Source organism: Sciurus vulgaris, assembly GCF_902686455.1.
Source record: "Sciurus vulgaris genome assembly, chromosome: 3".
NCBI lineage: Eukaryota > Metazoa > Chordata > Mammalia > Rodentia > Sciuridae > Sciurus > Sciurus vulgaris.
Window position 1 is genome coordinate 142,909,567 of NC_136463.1, and position 18,552 is coordinate 142,928,118.

The following is an 18,552-nucleotide window of genomic DNA, read 5'->3' on the forward strand; positions in this document are numbered from 1 at the left end:
AAAAATTAAACCATAAAGCTTATTAAAGAATTCTAGTTAAGTATTCTGTTTTCAGTTTTCCACATACATTAAATCCCTTAAGACCAAAAGGATTGATAAGGATAATACTGGTTATCTTCATACTTGGAGAAGAGCTTGTTTTTAAACTATAACTGAGAATTAAGATTTTAAAAAAGTAAATTGGCCAGACTCAAACTTGAGTGAATTTTAGAGAAAATTGATCTATCTGAATTCTAGTACAGAAAATAAATACCGACCAAAGAATAACATAATTCACATGATTAACTACTATTTTTTTGGTAAAATTTTATCTATTCATAAGTAGAGGGGAATTCAGTTTTATTATTAGAGTCTCCCATACTTCAACTGAAGTATGGGAATTTATATATTAATACTGTATATATGTATTCATATATACAGTATTGATCATAGCCGTGCCTTAAGGAATTTCTTCTCAATTTCATCTTTTTCAATTTTTCTCCATGACTAAATGAAAGGGAAATTAACCAGCTCATTTCTGCTGATTTAAGTTTCTTAAATAGCTCTAAGGCCTCAAGGTACAGCTGTGGTAAAACCAAAGAGAAACACCCAGGCATTTATTGGAATTCTGAAGTACAAAATAGCACATGTGCTCTATACACTCTAGTAACAGGGATAGCAACTGTTAAAACTGTCTTACACAACAGATGTATTAGTTTGGTTTTCATCTGTAACTTCTTTTTCATCAGGACCACAAACAAAGAGCTGGTTGCCCAGAGTTTTCTGGGCAAATCGGAAATACATAATGTGGCCCATTGCCACAAAGGAGACTGAAATCAATACGAGCAAGCCAAAAGCTTCAGGATTCGGAGCCAGGATGACCATGATGAAATGCAGAAGATCAAGAAGATAGTTCATGGAGTTCTGTACACCATTTATTATGCCTCTCTCAGATTCAATTACGTTTTCTTGTAGCAACTGTGTTACAGTTAAATCAAAGGACCAAAGACCTGTATAATAAAAGATATTTTTAATGACAGAATTTTAATTTATAGTCATACAGCTTAGATTTATAAATAAAATTCTGTGGACATGTACAAAATACACATTTTAGTCCTAATGCCTTTAAGTCAACTCATATATACAGTATTAATCATAGTCTTGCCTTAAGGAATTTCTTCTCACTAATAAATATTGAGTTATTCATGGATTCAAGAAATGATTTTTATAGCCACCAGACAAAAATAAATATACTCTCCAGGCTTCTTAATTCTGTTTGTCTGTGATCATTTGTACTACAAAAGTAAAACTCTGAAATAAAGGACATAAACTCTCTAAATACCAGTATTTTTACAACTTAAAAAAAAACCTAAGACATTGTCATGGTTAAAGGGCAAGGGAACTTTAAACCATTGTTACATTTACTGCTTGGGTTCTACAGCCCTTACAATAAAGCTGTCTTGCTGGAATATTAATGTCTTTGATAAATTAATGAACTGCTTTGTGTCACAAGATAAATATGACTTCATTTCAAGAACAAATTCAGAGTTATTCATCAGCACTCTATTAATGATTACTTAAACTATACTTTGTAAGAAGTCTTTACATTATGTTTCCTTCCAGGGCTATAAAATCCATTTATGTGGCAAAGTATATATAATAAATACTCATCAGCTAGAGAACTCCTTTGAAGGATTTTTTTTTTAATAATTACTAAGTCTTAAAAAAAAAAACTATCTTTCTTATGCTATCCAAAATAAATATTCTCTAAATTACAGTTCTTTTGGTAGAGTTATAACAATATAAAAATTCTAAATTACTAGATGACAGTATAATTATTTTAGTAATATCTTTTAAAATTAAATTACACTTAGAGAGTAATTATTAAGGGCTGGGGGTATAGTTCAGAGGAAGAACATTTGCCTAGCATGCAGAAAGTCCTGATCCCCAGTACCACCAAAAGAAAAAAAGAGTAATACTTAGAGGCTAGGGGCAGGAATTTCAAGTCCTAACTATGTTTGAAGTATTAAACTATAAAATAAAAATTTCATGTTTAAAGCCTAGATTCTATACATAAACAGTTGACTTTGCTTAAATTAACACCCAGGAAATACTTCACATCACTGGTGAATTCTCTGTACCAACTTTCCAAAAAGATACTTTAAATTCATTAATTAATATATATATACATATATATTATATATACATACACACATACGTATATAAAGAAATTTCTTACCGATTCTAGCAGCAATGACGCCTGCAAACAGCAGACTGACAGAGATTATGGGCACAGATCTCGGACTCATCTCTAGGATAGTACTAGCAGTATCAGACCTGTTTGACACATGCATTTCAGTTGTAAAGATGGTTTCAGGTATTTTTGTAGTTGTGGACAGTGGCTCTCCTTGCATGAACCTAGAACGGATATCTTCAAAAGGAGAAACAGACAGATCCAAGGGGCTTCCAGGCATGAACACGGAGATCACACACAAGATCAAACAGGAAAGCTGTGCCAATCCTGAGATCAGGCCAGTCCGAACCAGGCCACATTTTCGACGTAGCCAAGTAAAAGCCACAGTTCCCATTATTCCAGTAATAGCTGATGCTCCCATCAAAATACTGAGGATGGAGCCACTCAGCCCCTGAGTGTAGGCGTACCCTGTGGTGATGCAGTCGAAGCCCAGGACAGTCATATAAAGAAAAGCAAGACCCATGCCAGCCAGAAACACAGGCTGGTTGTAGTAGGAGACCCATCCGTCTCGGAAGGTGCGGAAGGGCTCAGCCATCTGGGAGGCACAGGTGGGCTCTTGCTCACATTCAAGCTCATGGATGTTGGGGTCTTTCTCACCCATCAGATGAGTTCCCTCCAGGGGTTTTGGCTCAGTATCTGTTAATAAAAGATATCATAATTTGGGAGTGGGGGAGAGAAAGTGAAGGGAGAAAGCCAATTATCTTAGCACTTTCTTCTCCTATTCCTTTTCTGTGGGTTACCTTGAGTGCTGCATTAAAGTATATATTTTCTTATACTAGTAATCTAAAAATTCCAGCCATGTAACAATTACCAAGTACCATTTTTGTTAAATAAACAAAATGACATTGAGCTCTCCTTTTCTCTCTTTCTCGTAGAAATCATACTCTCACCAAAGTAAATAGCAGGAAAACTCATCAGATAAAATATAAAAAAATTTTGGGGAAAATTCAGGATCTTATTTTCTAGGGCTCCGTTTAGATTCCATTTACCCAGTAGCCCAACTTCCCCTTCCCTGGGGAAATGCCCTTCACATGCTAACTCCCTTCCACTGCCTTACAAATGGCCATGAACTCCTCTCTTCAGTGACTCCAAGGAATTATCTTTTTTTTTCCCCTCTGAAGACATTTCTATACCTCATTTCTATACCTCATATTTGCCCAACCACCCCTCAACTTATTGCCCCTCTGTACCCATTGCTCACATCAAGAGAAAGGGCTAGGGATCTTCGGTTTCAAACCAGAGTTGTTCCCTAGAACCTTTAAAAAAAAAGTCTGATTTTGGCCTTGTACCTAAGTCGTATATTTAACCTCATCCAGGCCTTCACTGGGAATAAAAATCTGACCCAAATCCAAAATAGTTTTGATCTTCACCAGCATTTAAGGTCTGAACATGAGACTAAAGAACCACCATTGTGTTCAGCTTACCTTTTTGTAGATTCAGCTGTTTCAATTCAGCTTCCTCTACTTTAAGAGCAGCTTTCACAGCTAGAGCAGGGGTTTTCTGGTAAACCTTCCAGAGCAGAAAGTACTCCACACACATGGACACCAAATTCCATCCAGAAATAAAACCACAGCCGATGACTGGGGAGCCAAATGTCATAATCTGGCCAACAGCCATGGGGGCCAAGATGTTGGTCAGCTGGTCAATCCTTCGAATGGTGGCATTCATATCTATAGGCACAGGTGGAGGAGGAGGGAAGAATTCAAACTCATCAAGAGAGACTGGCCATTTGCATGATACAGTAGTAAACCAAGAGCATCGATTTCTAAAATGCAAGTTTCTAAAAGTACTCTGTGAGCAAATTATTTGCTAGAAAAAGTTGCCTCATTAAAGTTGCCTCAAGAAATATTATCTCCTCGGAATGACAGAATTAGTCCAACATGAGCTTTTAATATGAATACAACAGTGACTATATTTGTTTTTTTGACAAATATTTATTAAATGCCTGTCATAAGCTAGGCACCACTCTCCATACCATAAAGAAAACAAGACTTATTTTTCCTTGTCTTCATGAAGTTTGCCTTCTCATAGGAAAAGAAAAACAATAAATCAATAAGCATATATAAACATGGCACACATCACATGTTCATTAAATACTGTGGTAAGGTTGAAAAAGGGCATTACAGAAAAATGCCAATAAGGTGATATCAGGGGAAGGACTTGCTGGGAAAAAAATATTTAAAGGAAGCAAAAGAGTGAGCCACGTGGATATCAAGAAAAAGAACATTCTAGACCCAGGGAAATACAAATGTCCTAGGACAGAAGGAGCAGGCCCAGAGGGTTAGTGGTCTAAGAAAGAGCTCATCAGGGCTGAGGCAGGAAAGATGAGGTCAGAGGGTGAGGGGTGACAGGCCCAATCATGTACAGACCTGTGAACATTATATGAAATTTGACCTTTCCTTTGAGTTAGAGGCCCTTTGGGAGGTGTTGAACACAGAGAGGCATAGTCTGACATATTTTTAAAGGTTTATATTGGCTGCTGTGTTAAGCAAATACTACAGAGTGAGAGTGAGGGAGGTGGTAGACAAAAGCCGAGGCAAGGCCACATGTGGGAGATGATGGAGGGGCAGAGCAGGATAGTTAACAGTGCAAATGTGGAGAAAAAGATACAGTGTATGCTTTAAAGGTAGAATCAGGAGAAAGGGCTAACAGATTAGATATGCATTGTGAGAGAATGAGAGGAATCTGGATGATGCAAGGTTTTGTTTTTTTCTGAGCGGCCATTTACTGAGAAACAAGATTTCAGAGGAATAAAGCCAAATGTTTGGTTTTGGGGGTGCTGATTTTACAGGCCTACTAACATTCAGGAGGCCATATCAAGAGGCAAACAGTTAAATATGTGAGGCTGGAGTTACAGGCAAGAAATATGAGCCAGATTTGGAAGTCATCAGCTTGTTGAAACCATGTCAGAGAACTGAGCACTGGGTGCACCAATGGGTGGAGGCAGAAGGTGAGAAGGAACTAGCGAAGAGGAGAAAAACCAGGGGAGTGTGGTATCTCAGAAGCCCAAAGTGACAGCGTTGCAAAGTGGAGGGAGAAATTAAGTGCTGCCGATAGGGCACAAGATGAGCACTCAGAGGAAGCACAAGGCTGGTCACATGAAAAACATCAGGGACCTCAAAAGAGTAGAGCAGGAAGGGCAAGTGCTTGATTACAGCTGTTTTAAGAGACTAGTGCCAACTCCAGGAGACACCATTTATTTTAGATTTTCAATGTGTCCCACACCCTGGAAGTACAGTGGGAAGGCCGTCTCCTGGCCTTATGGAAAGCAAGGTTCTGACCAAAGAAAAGAATTAAAAACAAGACACTTCGATAAGTTTTGCTGAGAAGAGAAAGGAATGGGATGGCAAAGGAGAAAGTGTGGTGAAGACTGACTTGTTAAGAAGATAATCGGAGCATGTTCAAGTGCTGAAATGATACAGTAGATGAGAAGGGAAGGAATCTGAATCTACTGCCTAAGTGGAAGAGCTGGTCTTAGATAGGGTCACAAACAATTCATCAATGGAACCGAGAGTGAGTCACCTATGACAGGTAGGAAGAGAGAAGTGATGGTGGAAGCTCAGGGGGGCTGTCTTCTCATTTCTTATATCAGCAAAATACAAAGCAAGATCATCAGTGAAAGTGAGGAAGGGGAAGAAGGTCCTGGATATGTGAGGACAGGGGAGAAAATAAGAAATAGTCCTCTAGGAAAGTGGGAGAATGAAGGGACCAGAGAAAATAGTTTGACCATCTAGCAGCATGAAAGGACCAACTTCAATCCTCTGTTTAACAACTTCAGGTGAGAACACTGAGCAAGGTCAAGTGTTTTTCTCCAGTCATGCTCTACAGTGGGGAGCTGAACTTAACCAGCTTCTTTTCTTTATTTGGGTAACAGGCATTGAACTCAGGGGCACTCAACCACTGAGGCACATCCCAACCCTCTTATGTATTTATTTAGAGACAGGGTCTCACTGAGGCTGGCTTTGAACTGGCAATTCTCCTGTCTCAGCCTCCCATTTAACCAACTTCTTACAGAATGAAAGGGATAGAAAGAGAGGGGAACAAGAGAATTGAGGGGCTACCCAGGAGGTGATCATATGATCATGAATGACCTTGGAAATTAAACTAGGTCAGAAAGGCAGATAAGACAGAGGTCATAAACAGAGGAAAAGAAGTGGAATTGATGACTTGCAAGTGACAACAGGTTGGAGAATTGTTGGGGCTGGGGTAGTGAAAAAGCGAGCTACAAGGTAAGAGTTGGTACTTTAAGATATGGAAGTTTAAGATGGAGGTTATGGAAGGGAGGCCATGGGAATGCATAGTCGTGTCAAAGTAGAGAACAAGAAGAATAAAGAACAGGAGGTTAAGAAAATCACCTACTTTCTCATTCTCTACCTCAGAGAGCAGAGTGAAAATTAACATGATAAGTGTTTTACAATCATTTGGGTCACTACAGAAAAAGTACCTGTGACTAAGAACATTAACAGAAAATTGCCTTTATCCCTTCTCTAGTTATTTCTGGTGTTCAATTACTTTCTAATTAGTCCTATGAGTATATAATGCTTACATGATAACGGGAGAACTTTGGCATACTTCACCTTTCACTTGAAAGGCAAAGGCAGCACTCATTAATCTCACACGTGACGGTCTTTGCAGAGGCTTTACTATCTTCCACCTGCCCCCACTAGCAAGTTTCCAATGCACATGCCAGCAGAGAAGTGTGGGATTGACCCAAATGACTCAATGAGCTGAATCCAAAAGCAAGTAATTGAAGAAAATATACAGTTGGATCTTAAAGCTCCATTACAATAACAAGCAAATTATTTTGACTTAAATTACGTTATTCTTTTCACTACATCCATCCCCCATGCTCCAGGAGCATCCCATCATCACCAATTCCTATCTGTTATATGATACTTAGGAAGTCAAAAATGCTTAGGTGTTAGAACAAATGTAGTGTTAGACAACAGCTTTTATTTTTCTGAAGCAGAGTAAATTAAATAACAAATTTAAAATTTAATATTTTAAAAAATATATATTTTTTAAAAAAAAATAAAGACCTAATTATTTCATTGGTAACTGCCTAGAAAAAGAATTTATCTTCTAAATGTGCAAACCTATGCTCCTTACAGAATTATATTTATTCTTATATAAACATTTAGATATGTGCTCATTTGATTAAAATTTCATTGTTTTGGGGTATAGCTGTGGCACAGAACGTGCCATTAAATAACTACTTTCATTATAAAGGGTATATTACATCTCATAGAAGAATAATTTTAAAAAAAAGAATTTGCTAGGCAAATAGCAGCTAGTATGTTGTCCATCTCAAACATGAAATCACATGAATTCACATATAGAATTTATCTGACAGCCCATACCAGATCCAAGCTAACCAGCTCATTTTCCTTTATGGTTGGTGAGAAAAACCTCAGAAGATATTAATAAAGAGAAATCCACAAGGGAACAAGGAAGAAAGTAAGGCAATGGATGAATTCAAAGTCTGGGAAAAGGAGTGAATTTCAAACAGGTTAGATAGACTACTTGGCACAAAAGAATGTTTTAACCAAACTCTAAATCAAGTACCTGGCAAGTACCTTAGTTAACAGATACATGTGTGAAAAACAATGCCCCTTCTGTAGCTTTCTAGAGGGTTTCTCCTATTCTTTACTCTTGATGATACAGTTCGCACACAGGTGAAGCCGTCCATCCCAGTGTCCTATCTGGGTTTCTAAGTCTTTGCCAGCAACTTCAAAAATTAGTCTGTACTTTTATGTACACATAAATCATTCCTGACTGGACTAGGTGGGTCCGTGCAGACACAGCCTCACAGGGACACAAGGCAGCAGCTGCAGTCCCCGAGGACTCCACCTTCTCTTATCTCTGTTCTATTTTTCCTTTATGAACCTCTTTATTTCTCTGTTCTTCTTTAACTGTGCCTAATAAGAAACTCCAGAAGGCTAGAAAATAGACTGGCCTAGACTCTCCCACCCTGCAACAGTCATATATAAAGAGGGACAGATGAGAAATTGTCAGTCTTATTTTTGTGGTTGTTGTTCTAGAACATCACTTATAATGAGAAAGACCCACACAACTTTGAGGGATTTTTGTATTTGTTTTTTATGTATACATATTAGGACCAGTTAAATATTCTGAGTCTCTTTCCCTTTAATAGACTTTAGTTTCTTTCATAGAATTTAGAGAGTCAAAATGAGTTAAGAAATCCAGATTAGCAAAATAAAAAATTATAAGGCATCCTTCCCCCAAAATGTATTCTAATACTAAATGTGATTTTCAAAATATATCTTTTTGCACCCCTAGAATTTTAAAATATGGAACATATTTTACATGCTTGAAGAACATGTGAAAAAAGGGGGAAAAAGGGCATAGCCTTATCTTCTAGGTCAATGGGACAAAAAGATATGTGGAACTATTCCTTATTATGAATGATCACAGGAAAAAAAGTCAAGGAGAATGTCCTGTGGTGCAGACTCACTCTTGCTATACTCGTCCTAGTATCATGCACCATCCTCTGAAATCACTGTGGTTTTTCTATCTGGATCATAATATTGTTACCACAAAGCGATGATTCAAGCAAATTCTTCTTCTAGACCTCCATAGACTTTGTCCTCTTTCAGTCACCGACTTTTTTTTTCTTTTAATCACAAGGTCCCGTCAAACAAAGCTACTTGCTAATCCAGCACATAATCTTGCCTTCTGTGTCCCGAAATAAGCCACTTAAGTCATCAAGAATGGCTTTCTTGTCTGTCAGGATGGTTAAGCAATGTGTTTTGTGATACTCATTATCTTAATGACCAGCAGAGTTGATTCAGCTGATCTAACGAGTACACAGGTATACCCTTCTTCCTCTACCCTGTGTAATTATCAATTCAATTTGTGTCTGTGTCATAGGAGAGGAAGGAAGAAAATATCAAGTAAGGAGGGCATTCCAAGCCCAAGCAATGTTGATGCGAGAGGACTCACAGCATTGTGAGTACTCCGCATCTTAATTTAGCCAACTGTATGTTTCCAATGGAATAGGATTGTAAGGTATTAAAAATTGTGTTCTGTCCAATATTGTTTTAGTATTTGACAGCAGTTGCATTATATCCTACATATATTACAGACTGTAACTTTAATATAGAAGAAACTAACTAACTTCTAGAGTCTGTCCTCCAACTAAGTTGTTTCCATTTCATCTGGAGAAAAATAGTGTCCATAGTATGATCCTTAATAACAGTGATAACATCCACAGATAGGACTGGTAAAATAACATGTCAAATTCTCATTGTTATATATATTAAATATTTGGAAACAGTTCACCAAATTCAAAAATAAGAAAAAGAAAAGTTTAAGAAGGATCTTCCATTTACCAGTTTGCATAGAATGAGAGTAGTTAACCTTTAAATTACCCCCAAAACAGTTAAATAAATCTTAGCACTAAGATTTGACAATAAGTTTAAAAACAACTAGGCATTCAATTTATTGTTTTAAAACATACCCAGAACAACAACAAAAAGGCGTCTACTATTATTTATTTCCACTGATTTAAAGTGAATCCTAATATACCATTTAATTGAAAAAGAAAATCAAATTACCTGCTAATTTGCTTCTGTCTTCTCCTGCAACAACAACAATCCAATCCCTTTGGATTGTGATTGCAGTAGCAGTACTGGCCAAATTTGCAATATTTGCAATAGTTATAATCAGGATATAGCAGGAAGTCTAAGGGATTACGGAAAAAAAAAAAAATGGAGTTAAAATGTTAGTTTACCACACTAATGCCTACCTCACCATAATTTAAAATGGTCTTTTGTGACCACATAATACATTTTTATTTTAGCTTCATTTATAAGAAATTTTACTTTGGGTGCATGAAACAATTAAATACCAGTGGTCAAGTTAAAGAGCACAATGTCCTAATCTATAATCATCTATAGTATGTATAATATAAAAAAACATAATAGTCACATGAACATTTATGTGACTTAGTTATTAAGAGACTGGTGACATAGTTAAGAGAAAATGGTAACATGTCTCCCTCAAACATCTCCACTGAAAAGACACCCTTTCAAGGGGTGTCACCTTTTTTTTTCTATCAAGCTACCATGAAATCATAGTGTCAGAACTTGTACAGATGGTATCTTCAAAGAGAAATAACAATTATTATCCAGGGGCACAATTAGGACTGATTAATATGTACATAGGGACAACATTTCTTATATAATGTAAATAACAGAGTAAGATACAATAAAACTGAAAACTGAATTATATAACATACTCTTAGAAATACCATTAAAAACTAATAGGATGTAGTTTAAATTCAAACAATGCTTAAAGAGAACTTGTTGTGGGCCAAAACAACAGTAACCAAATGGGATATTACTGTAGACATGGGATGAATATTAAAAAAGAACACTCCCTAACTTTGAAGGGTTTTTATCTTCACCACTAACAGATATCCAGTGTTCTACCATCAAGAATCCCATTGGGAACTTACAAGGACCCATCCATGGTACATGGTCAGCAGCTCGGTTTTGTGTAAGAAGACCATCATCGGGTGATGCCACACAGGATGACTGAAACATTCTGTACCACCAGTGAAGTCTGGGCCACTGTAAGGAGGAAGAAACAGAGCGTTCACAACAGCAGCATGTCCTCGTCAGGCTGTTTTTATCCACACATCACTGACCCACTACATTAATGCACATGCCTAATTATTGTAAGACAAAAGGAAACCTTTCCAAAGAAAATTCTGTCTCAATTATTCTCAATTTAACCCCAAAGATCATAGCAGACCAGTGAAATGTGCAAACAAAAAGTACCCACAATTTTTTCTGTTGAAGTCATTCATAATACATTTTCATTTAATTCATTCTCTTGAAAGCTTACTGTCATAAACAGAACTATGATTTGGATAAGATCTATCTCTCTCTGCCCTTTATTGCTTAAGCTGAAACAAGAACATGTAGGAGGTTATGAGGAGGTGAAGGAGGTCTAGTATGCTCCAGGTCTGGGGTTCAATTCCCCAGCATTACAAAAACAATGGTTAAGGGAAGTTATAGAATTCATGATCTCCTACATGGTAGGGTTACTCTGGTAAGATGAGATGGACAAATAGGGGAAAAAATGCAAAAATTTGCCATGAATAAAACAGCAATGAATTTATTTAACATAGTAATGTTGTTTGCCACTGTTAAGAAATTCTAGGCTCCACCTTTCATCACAAAAAATGTCAACTCTCTTAGAATGATGCATTTCTGTAGATAGGTGCTGGAGAAGGGCAGGCAAGGATGCCTGGTAGTCTCTTTTCTGCCACTTACTAGGTAGACGATTGAAGGAGGATATTTAAGGTCCCTTATACCTACATCTAGAAGATGAGGATGGTTATATCAGTCTTCCTCACTTTACAGGGTCATAATGATGCTCAATAAAATATTTATGACAGCACTTTGAAATATCTAAGGTGTAATTACAGCTCTTCTTATTTGGAATAATAAAGCTCATCCTGACTTGTAAGGTCATAGCAAAGAGTCAAAACAAACAACTGCTCTCTCAACATGGTCTGAAATAAAATCCCAACATATAAGTCAATAATTCATTCATTGCACAAGAATTAAATGTCACCTGAATGAGATTCTTAGCTTGCAGGACCCAAAAGACCAGAAGAAAAATATGTGAACAGATAATTATAACCATGTAATTCCAAAAGCAGAGGAACAAACAAAGCCTCATGGAAGCACAAAGGAAAAAATGATGACTCAGCCTAGAGATGTTAGAGAAAATTTCCATGAAGGGTGACAAATGAGTTGATTATATAAAATAAGTGTGGGGACTGAGATTCCCACCATGTTCTTCTTCATCCAACTCAACGTCCTTTCCCAAGCTATGACTGCAGTGCTCAACATTCATAAGGCTGAAGGGTTCTATGTATAATCAAACCTATTTTTGTATGTATAATTATGTAAATAATTAAGATTCTTTTTCTAGAATACATGTTTTTTTTTCGATACACGTTGTGGTCTACATATTCTCAAAACAGAAAAATTTTCATCTTGACCACTTTACTAGTAGCATCAAGCCTCACAATGTGATAATTCTCTTGCTCTGGGTCTATAAGTAATAACCTTGAACTGAAATAAACTAATGATACCTCAATCTTTCCCCAGACATGGGGAAGGTCTAAGACAGACATGGTCTGGTCTAGGCATTATCAACTGAGCAATTCAAGACTATTAACCCTGAATGATTATCCACAGTGCCCTTATATTCTAAATAACTAACTGCTCAATTACTTTTTCCCTTTCCTGCATAAAATAAAATCTCTTCCATCTATTGTCTATAATAAAGTGAATATATTATTATTTCTTCTTTCCCTAAAAATTCATCATTACACTCTTCATGATACAGGCTCAGCTCTTCTCCCTTGATGTCAATATTTAGTTTTCAATTTCCTTACACAAACTTTTAGATGAGAACCAGTAAACTAGAGGACAGATGTTTAAAGCTATCCCCAGGAACATTACACTAAAGGAACTCCAGTTCACATCATGGTTAGAAAGGAAGCCAGAGTTAAGCAACTTTTAATGTTTAACGTGGTTACCAGAAAGTGGCTACAGTGTTAATTATTAACATCTTAAATTTATGAACTGCGAAAAAGACAAAAAAATTTAAAAAAAATAAACTAATAGATCAACATGCTGGCATCTCAGTTTTATGCAGGAGCCCCAGGACCCTGACTCGTAAGTGCTGCTGCTGAACACCCGTCCCTAGGTGTGGCATGCATTAGTAGTTAGTTAACAGTGATTTCTCTTAGTTTGTTGTTTGCTTTCTTACAGAAGCTCAGAGCTGGTCCCATGAGCAGTGGGGCTTCATTGTGTAAGGACACTCACCTTTAAGTCTGGCATTCTTATCCACCCAGTCACCAATAATGGCTCCCAGGACCAGAAACAGATCCTGCCACCACCAAGCCCATAGACTGCAGTCAAGAGGAGGCTATTTTCCATAGAGCTCCACCAGAAACACAGACACTGCAAAGTGCCACATCCGATCTCCCTGGAAGAAGAGAAAATGTTGTGACCAAATATTTTGGTTTCAAGCCATTGTATTCAGGGAGTTGTTTTCTTATCAAAAGGTCACTTTTCTGGCTACATCACAAGACTTCAAGTCAATAATTACTCTATGGATTAAATATTGGTCAGATGTTAAAACTGTTCACCCCAATACAATGGAAAATATTCCTATCCAGTTACTAAGTAAACTCAAAAAAAGCATGATATTAATAAAACACATTCTTATTATTCCAGAAAAAATGCAGTGTCCAGACCCCTAAGATGGGTTTTTGACACAAAAACTGTTCTCTTGTGTGTTATGTGATTTTCCTATCTTGATTTGAGAGGCATTAAAGTAGTCTACTGTGGAACCAGAGCTAAATTACACTATAGTGCATAAACACTGGAATACTTTCAATGTTAAGAAAAAGTCAGTACCCTAATTTGTAAAATGATGGGAATGAACTACGTGATCTCTAAAGATTCTTTTACCTCTAACATTCTAAAACATACACCCTATTCCAGAATCATAAAGCTGCAGAGCAATCAGAAAGATAAATCGGTAAGGGCAAATTCTGGCACACACAAACAAAGATGACAACATAAATGTCTAAGTAGTTATTTTAACATTTTAATACAGAAGGGTTTTGAAAGCAGGAAAAAAATCACTTTTTTTTCATAAAGGTTCAGAGTATATAGGAAATTCTGGAATTTATTGCTACAAACTGTGGTATAAGTTTAATAGAAACGTGCAAATCAGTCAGGCAAATTAACATAAGAAATCTTTGAGGGACTTCATTATAAGAATTTAACTCCAACCCTGATTTCTGGGGTTCGCCAGACAAGAAGGGACAACATTCTTCCATGACATGACCTATCTGACAAAATCTACTTCAGGACACTAAATTTCCAGGCTGAGCCTTCTTTCAGATTGACCCTAGGTCAAAGAATTTACATTCCTAAAACTTTCCAAAGTGCTGTCAACATTCTCATGATACATTTCATTTACTGGAAGCAAATTATTTTATTTTAAATTATTATTTTTAAATAATCAAATTATTTAAAAATTTTTAATAAAGCCAAGGCAACAATCTTAAATATCCAAAACCTAAGCTGATACCTGCTAGCAATCGATACAATAAATTTCTATATAGATCAGTAGGTCTCCACCTGGGGGTGATTTTATTCTCCAGGGATTATCTGTCAATGTCTGGAATTATTCTGGTGGTCACAACTACAGGAAGATAGCGGGGAATACCACTGACATCTACAATGCATAAGATGGTCCTCCCACAAGAAAGAGTTTTCTGGTCTAAAACATCAATAGAGCAGAGGAAGAGAAACCATGGTGTAAAAGATCATAAACAAATTTTGAGCCACAACTCAAGATTAGCATACGATTAGGACCCAGGTGGATGAAGTAGAAATTGCTCTAGTTACCCCAATTTCCAAAGGGTTTAGGTTTTAGGAAGCAATAGATTCTATATTCACAAAAACCCAAGAACTGGGTAAAGTCTAAGTAAACACTGACCAAGTACCCACCCATTCCTTCCTTGTTCAAGTCTACCTATTCATTCTGTGCTTCCATTTTCTGCCCTCCTACTTGACTCTCACCATACTTGATGATTTGTTTAAATATCTCTCTGTTCCACTGGATCTGAGAATAAATGACTGTGGTCATAAAGCACTTAATAAATACCTATGGGGCAGCTACTGTGTACCCCACGCTACTGCAGTCACTAGAGCTTCAGCAGTGCACAAAATAACAGTCATGCTTTCATGTGGCTCACATTCCAATGAGCAGACACCAAAGACAAATCTAGCACAGGTCAGGTGGTAGTAAATACTATGAGGAAAAATAACATAGGACGGGGCTGGAAGCTAGCATTTTATATGAAATAGACTTACATGAGCAAAGAAGTAAGGCTACAGGAAGGGAGGACTGGAAAAATGGAGGCATACTGGGGTACAAATGGGGAGAGCACAATATGATAATGACATAAGATATGACCACACTGGTTCCTCTTTTTCATTGCCTTACCCTGCTATTTTTTCATAATTACTTTTTTAAAGTCCATACTTAATTACAAACTCCTTTAAACAAAAGTCTGCTCTTCTCACACTGTTTTGTACTCTGACTAGCACAGAGCACAATAGCATTGATCCCATAAGCATATAGAAATGAAGTCAGAAATAAAAAACACTCAATCTCACATAAATCTAACTGAGATAACTTTCTACCTGAAAGGCCCCTATGTTCAATGTGTAGGAAATCATGATTTGGTAGAGTTGACAGGGGAATAGATGATAAGCATACATATACATAAACATACGTACTTTATTGTATTAGCATTAGACAGTGTGCCACACAAGAGATAAAGCATAAGAAGTGAATTACTTTGCATTAGAGAGCATTCCTCTTTTGCACTCCTTTGCAGTGAAAAGTAAAGTTCATTAAACATTTACATGTTTGTAGTTGATATTATTTTTTTAATCTAACTTTCTCATAAGAACTCCCTTAGCTCAGCTTACCATAAGGTTGGGACAACCATCTGCCACCTTTCTTGTGGAGCTTTATAAAAAATCCTGACAAAAAAAAATTCTCCTGGAACAACCACAGCTTCCCTAATGTTTTTGGCAAATCTAACACCTAATCTATCAACCAAAGGTCACATAAACCTTAAATTTAATGCGTATTTGGAAAAGAGGCACTTTATTTCTCTAGGAGTTAGGTCCAGACCAGAAGCTATACTATTTCCATTACCTGTTACTGCTCTTTTTAATACTTAATAGTTACTGAATTAAATTGGAAAACTATTAGTTCAAATCTACTGAGGTTTATTTCACTAGGTTTTACTTAGACTCATTGGCTATTGGAACTGAAACAAACTTACACCAGTTCTACTTTGTTTACATAATTTGCAGAGTCATCCCTGCATAAGCATCTGGGAAGATAGGAACTTGCTTCTCCAAAAAGTCTTCTATGAATTGTTATTTCCTAGAGGGCCAATAACCCATCTTAATAATTTACCAAGGCCACAGGGTATAGATTTCCTCATAAATGGTTTCCATTCATGTCCTAAAGATGATCCAAGAGAAGTTTTCAATTTAAAAATAAATTAATATTAAAATTTTACTTTCGAAAATTCTCTTTATGAGGCATGCACAGAATATATCCAGATTTATCGCTTTTAAACCATAAAAACAATTGTTAAGTTTTTAAAGATTCTAATGATCATTAAACAAATATCCAATACCCTTTGTAGATCATTCTTTTTGGGGCCCGGGGGGCAGGGGGACTAAGGAAGGAACCCAAAAGAAACAACTGGGATTCTTCCAAAACCACATAGGAAGTCAGAGGGAAAACTGTGAATCAGTTGTTGATTTTCACTGGAGATGGAGCTTTTTAGGATAGCTTGCAATGCCTACACGTAACATAACCACAGATTGTTATCTTTAAAGACCAGAATTTTTGTCACTCAAGTATTTGATCTTGGGGTCATGTATATTTAAACAAATCTTATAGTTAAGATTCTATGATTAGCCTCTCAGTTGCTCCATCATTCTATTGTATTTTCATAGTGCTGCATGCTGGAACCACATCTTAACAAAAGAAAAAACCAGAATATCTGAAAATGTGAAAGATCAGAAGGTGTATGAGACATCTTTCATGCTTCATAGCAGATATTACCATTTACCAAGTATACTAATGCAATATACAATATACAAATAATGCAAGTACTCCATACCTGTTAATCCGTCTTTGGATGGTTGACAATCTACATGAAATATGACAATAATTAAATATCATTTACTAACATCAATGGGAAATGCCTTTGAGGAAAATAACTTTTTCATTAAAACACCTGTCTTTGAAAGATGTATTTCCTTAGCTGCATGACAAAACTGGAAGTGGACTTAATACAACTGGCTGGAATGAAAGTAAACAAGAAACTGTGCAACAATGTTGTACGAATCACTGTACATTCTCACTTACCCAAGTAGAGAGAGAATGACCAAGGTAGAGAAGGAATTTTGCAGAGGTCAAGTAGTTTGCTAAGGATCCTGCAAATAAACACAAGGGAAATACAAAAAGCATACTTTGTCACTCCAATGAGCTTAGGTAAAATATACTTGTTTTACTTAAACATGATATTAAAACTATTTTATGAGATGAACCTGTACATTTATCAAATCACCTACAAACTACTGCATTTAGTTTAGTTCATCTCATTCACTTAAATTCAGCATGACCTGTTGGTCAATAACTGCCTATCTTCCCAGTCAGTGAAGAAATTGTTTCAACATTCTTTAACTTCATTTTTTTTTTAACGCAAGGCAATCCAAACTGAACAACCTACTCCACCCTTGCCTGTGTGCAAGTCCCATTTTCTCACACGATGAATTTCTTATTTAACTCCCATCAAAATAGAAGTCAAAGGTGCTTTTACAAAAGCACCTTGGTTAACAACGAAGCCACATTCCTCCAAAACCTAAGTAGTGTTGCTGCCTCCAAAGTTCCACCTGAGTGTCCACCATATTCACTTGGTCAACACAACTCACCACAGCATCCTTCCCGACGGTTTTGCTCTCTTGCCCTGGTCATGACACCAGGTCCTCTCCTCCTGCTTGGTCTTTAACTACTCCAGCCGCCGCCGCTGCTCTTGCTGAGGTGCTTACCAGGAGTGCGAGGAACAGGAGGCAGCACCGCTAAAAACACAACAGCCTTGTCCAACAAGACCCCAACGACTACTGCAGCAAGGAACAAAAAAAACTACCGGGGGTCTTCTTTAAATCTTCTTTCCAAACTTAGCTAACACTGTAGCTGAAGTTGGAAAGGCAAAGCCTTATGGAACCAGGTGGGAGGCTCAACAGGCCGTGCAGACCCTGAGCCAGCTCCAGCCGCCGCCGCCACCGCCGCCGCGGGCCCGGCCCAGCACTTATACGGAGCCGGGGGCGGAGCTCCCTCGCCGCTCGCGGGGCCGCCTCCTCCCCTTCAGGGACACCCGGGCGTCCCCGCGGCCGCGGCTGAGCTCCCGCCAACCCCGTGCGCCGCGCCGCCCTCCACGCCCTTCCCAGGAGTCGCCCGCAGGGGCGCAAGTGTCCAGCTCGCCAGAAACCACCTGCGCGGCCTGCGGGGACCTCCGCTGCGGCCGGCTCCACTCGCCAGGTTTTCCCGCTCTCCGGGAAGCCGCGAGAGGGCATCCGGGTGGCCCGGGAGTGGGAAAGGGACGCGGGGGTGGACACAGCGGGGTCGGCGTGGAGACGTTTTGCCCAAGACCAAGCGAC

General features: G+C 37.8%; 1 protein-coding gene across 1 annotated transcript; it reads right to left on the reverse strand.

Annotated features, from left to right (window-relative positions):
* Positions 1 to 469: 469 nt before the first annotated feature.
* Positions 470 to 18,192, reverse strand: SLC40A1 (solute carrier family 40 member 1). The gene is given in 12 exon segments (XM_079133310.1): positions 470 to 989; positions 2,219 to 2,869; positions 3,658 to 3,903; positions 9,811 to 9,937; positions 10,713 to 10,771; positions 10,774 to 10,827; positions 13,105 to 13,159; positions 13,161 to 13,184; positions 13,186 to 13,212; positions 13,214 to 13,267; positions 17,261 to 17,328; positions 17,827 to 18,192. Coding segments are annotated over 12 exon segments (1,722 nt in total). The 5' UTR covers positions 17,870 to 18,192; the 3' UTR covers positions 470 to 675.
* Between the last annotated feature and the right edge of the window lie 360 nt (positions 18,193 to 18,552).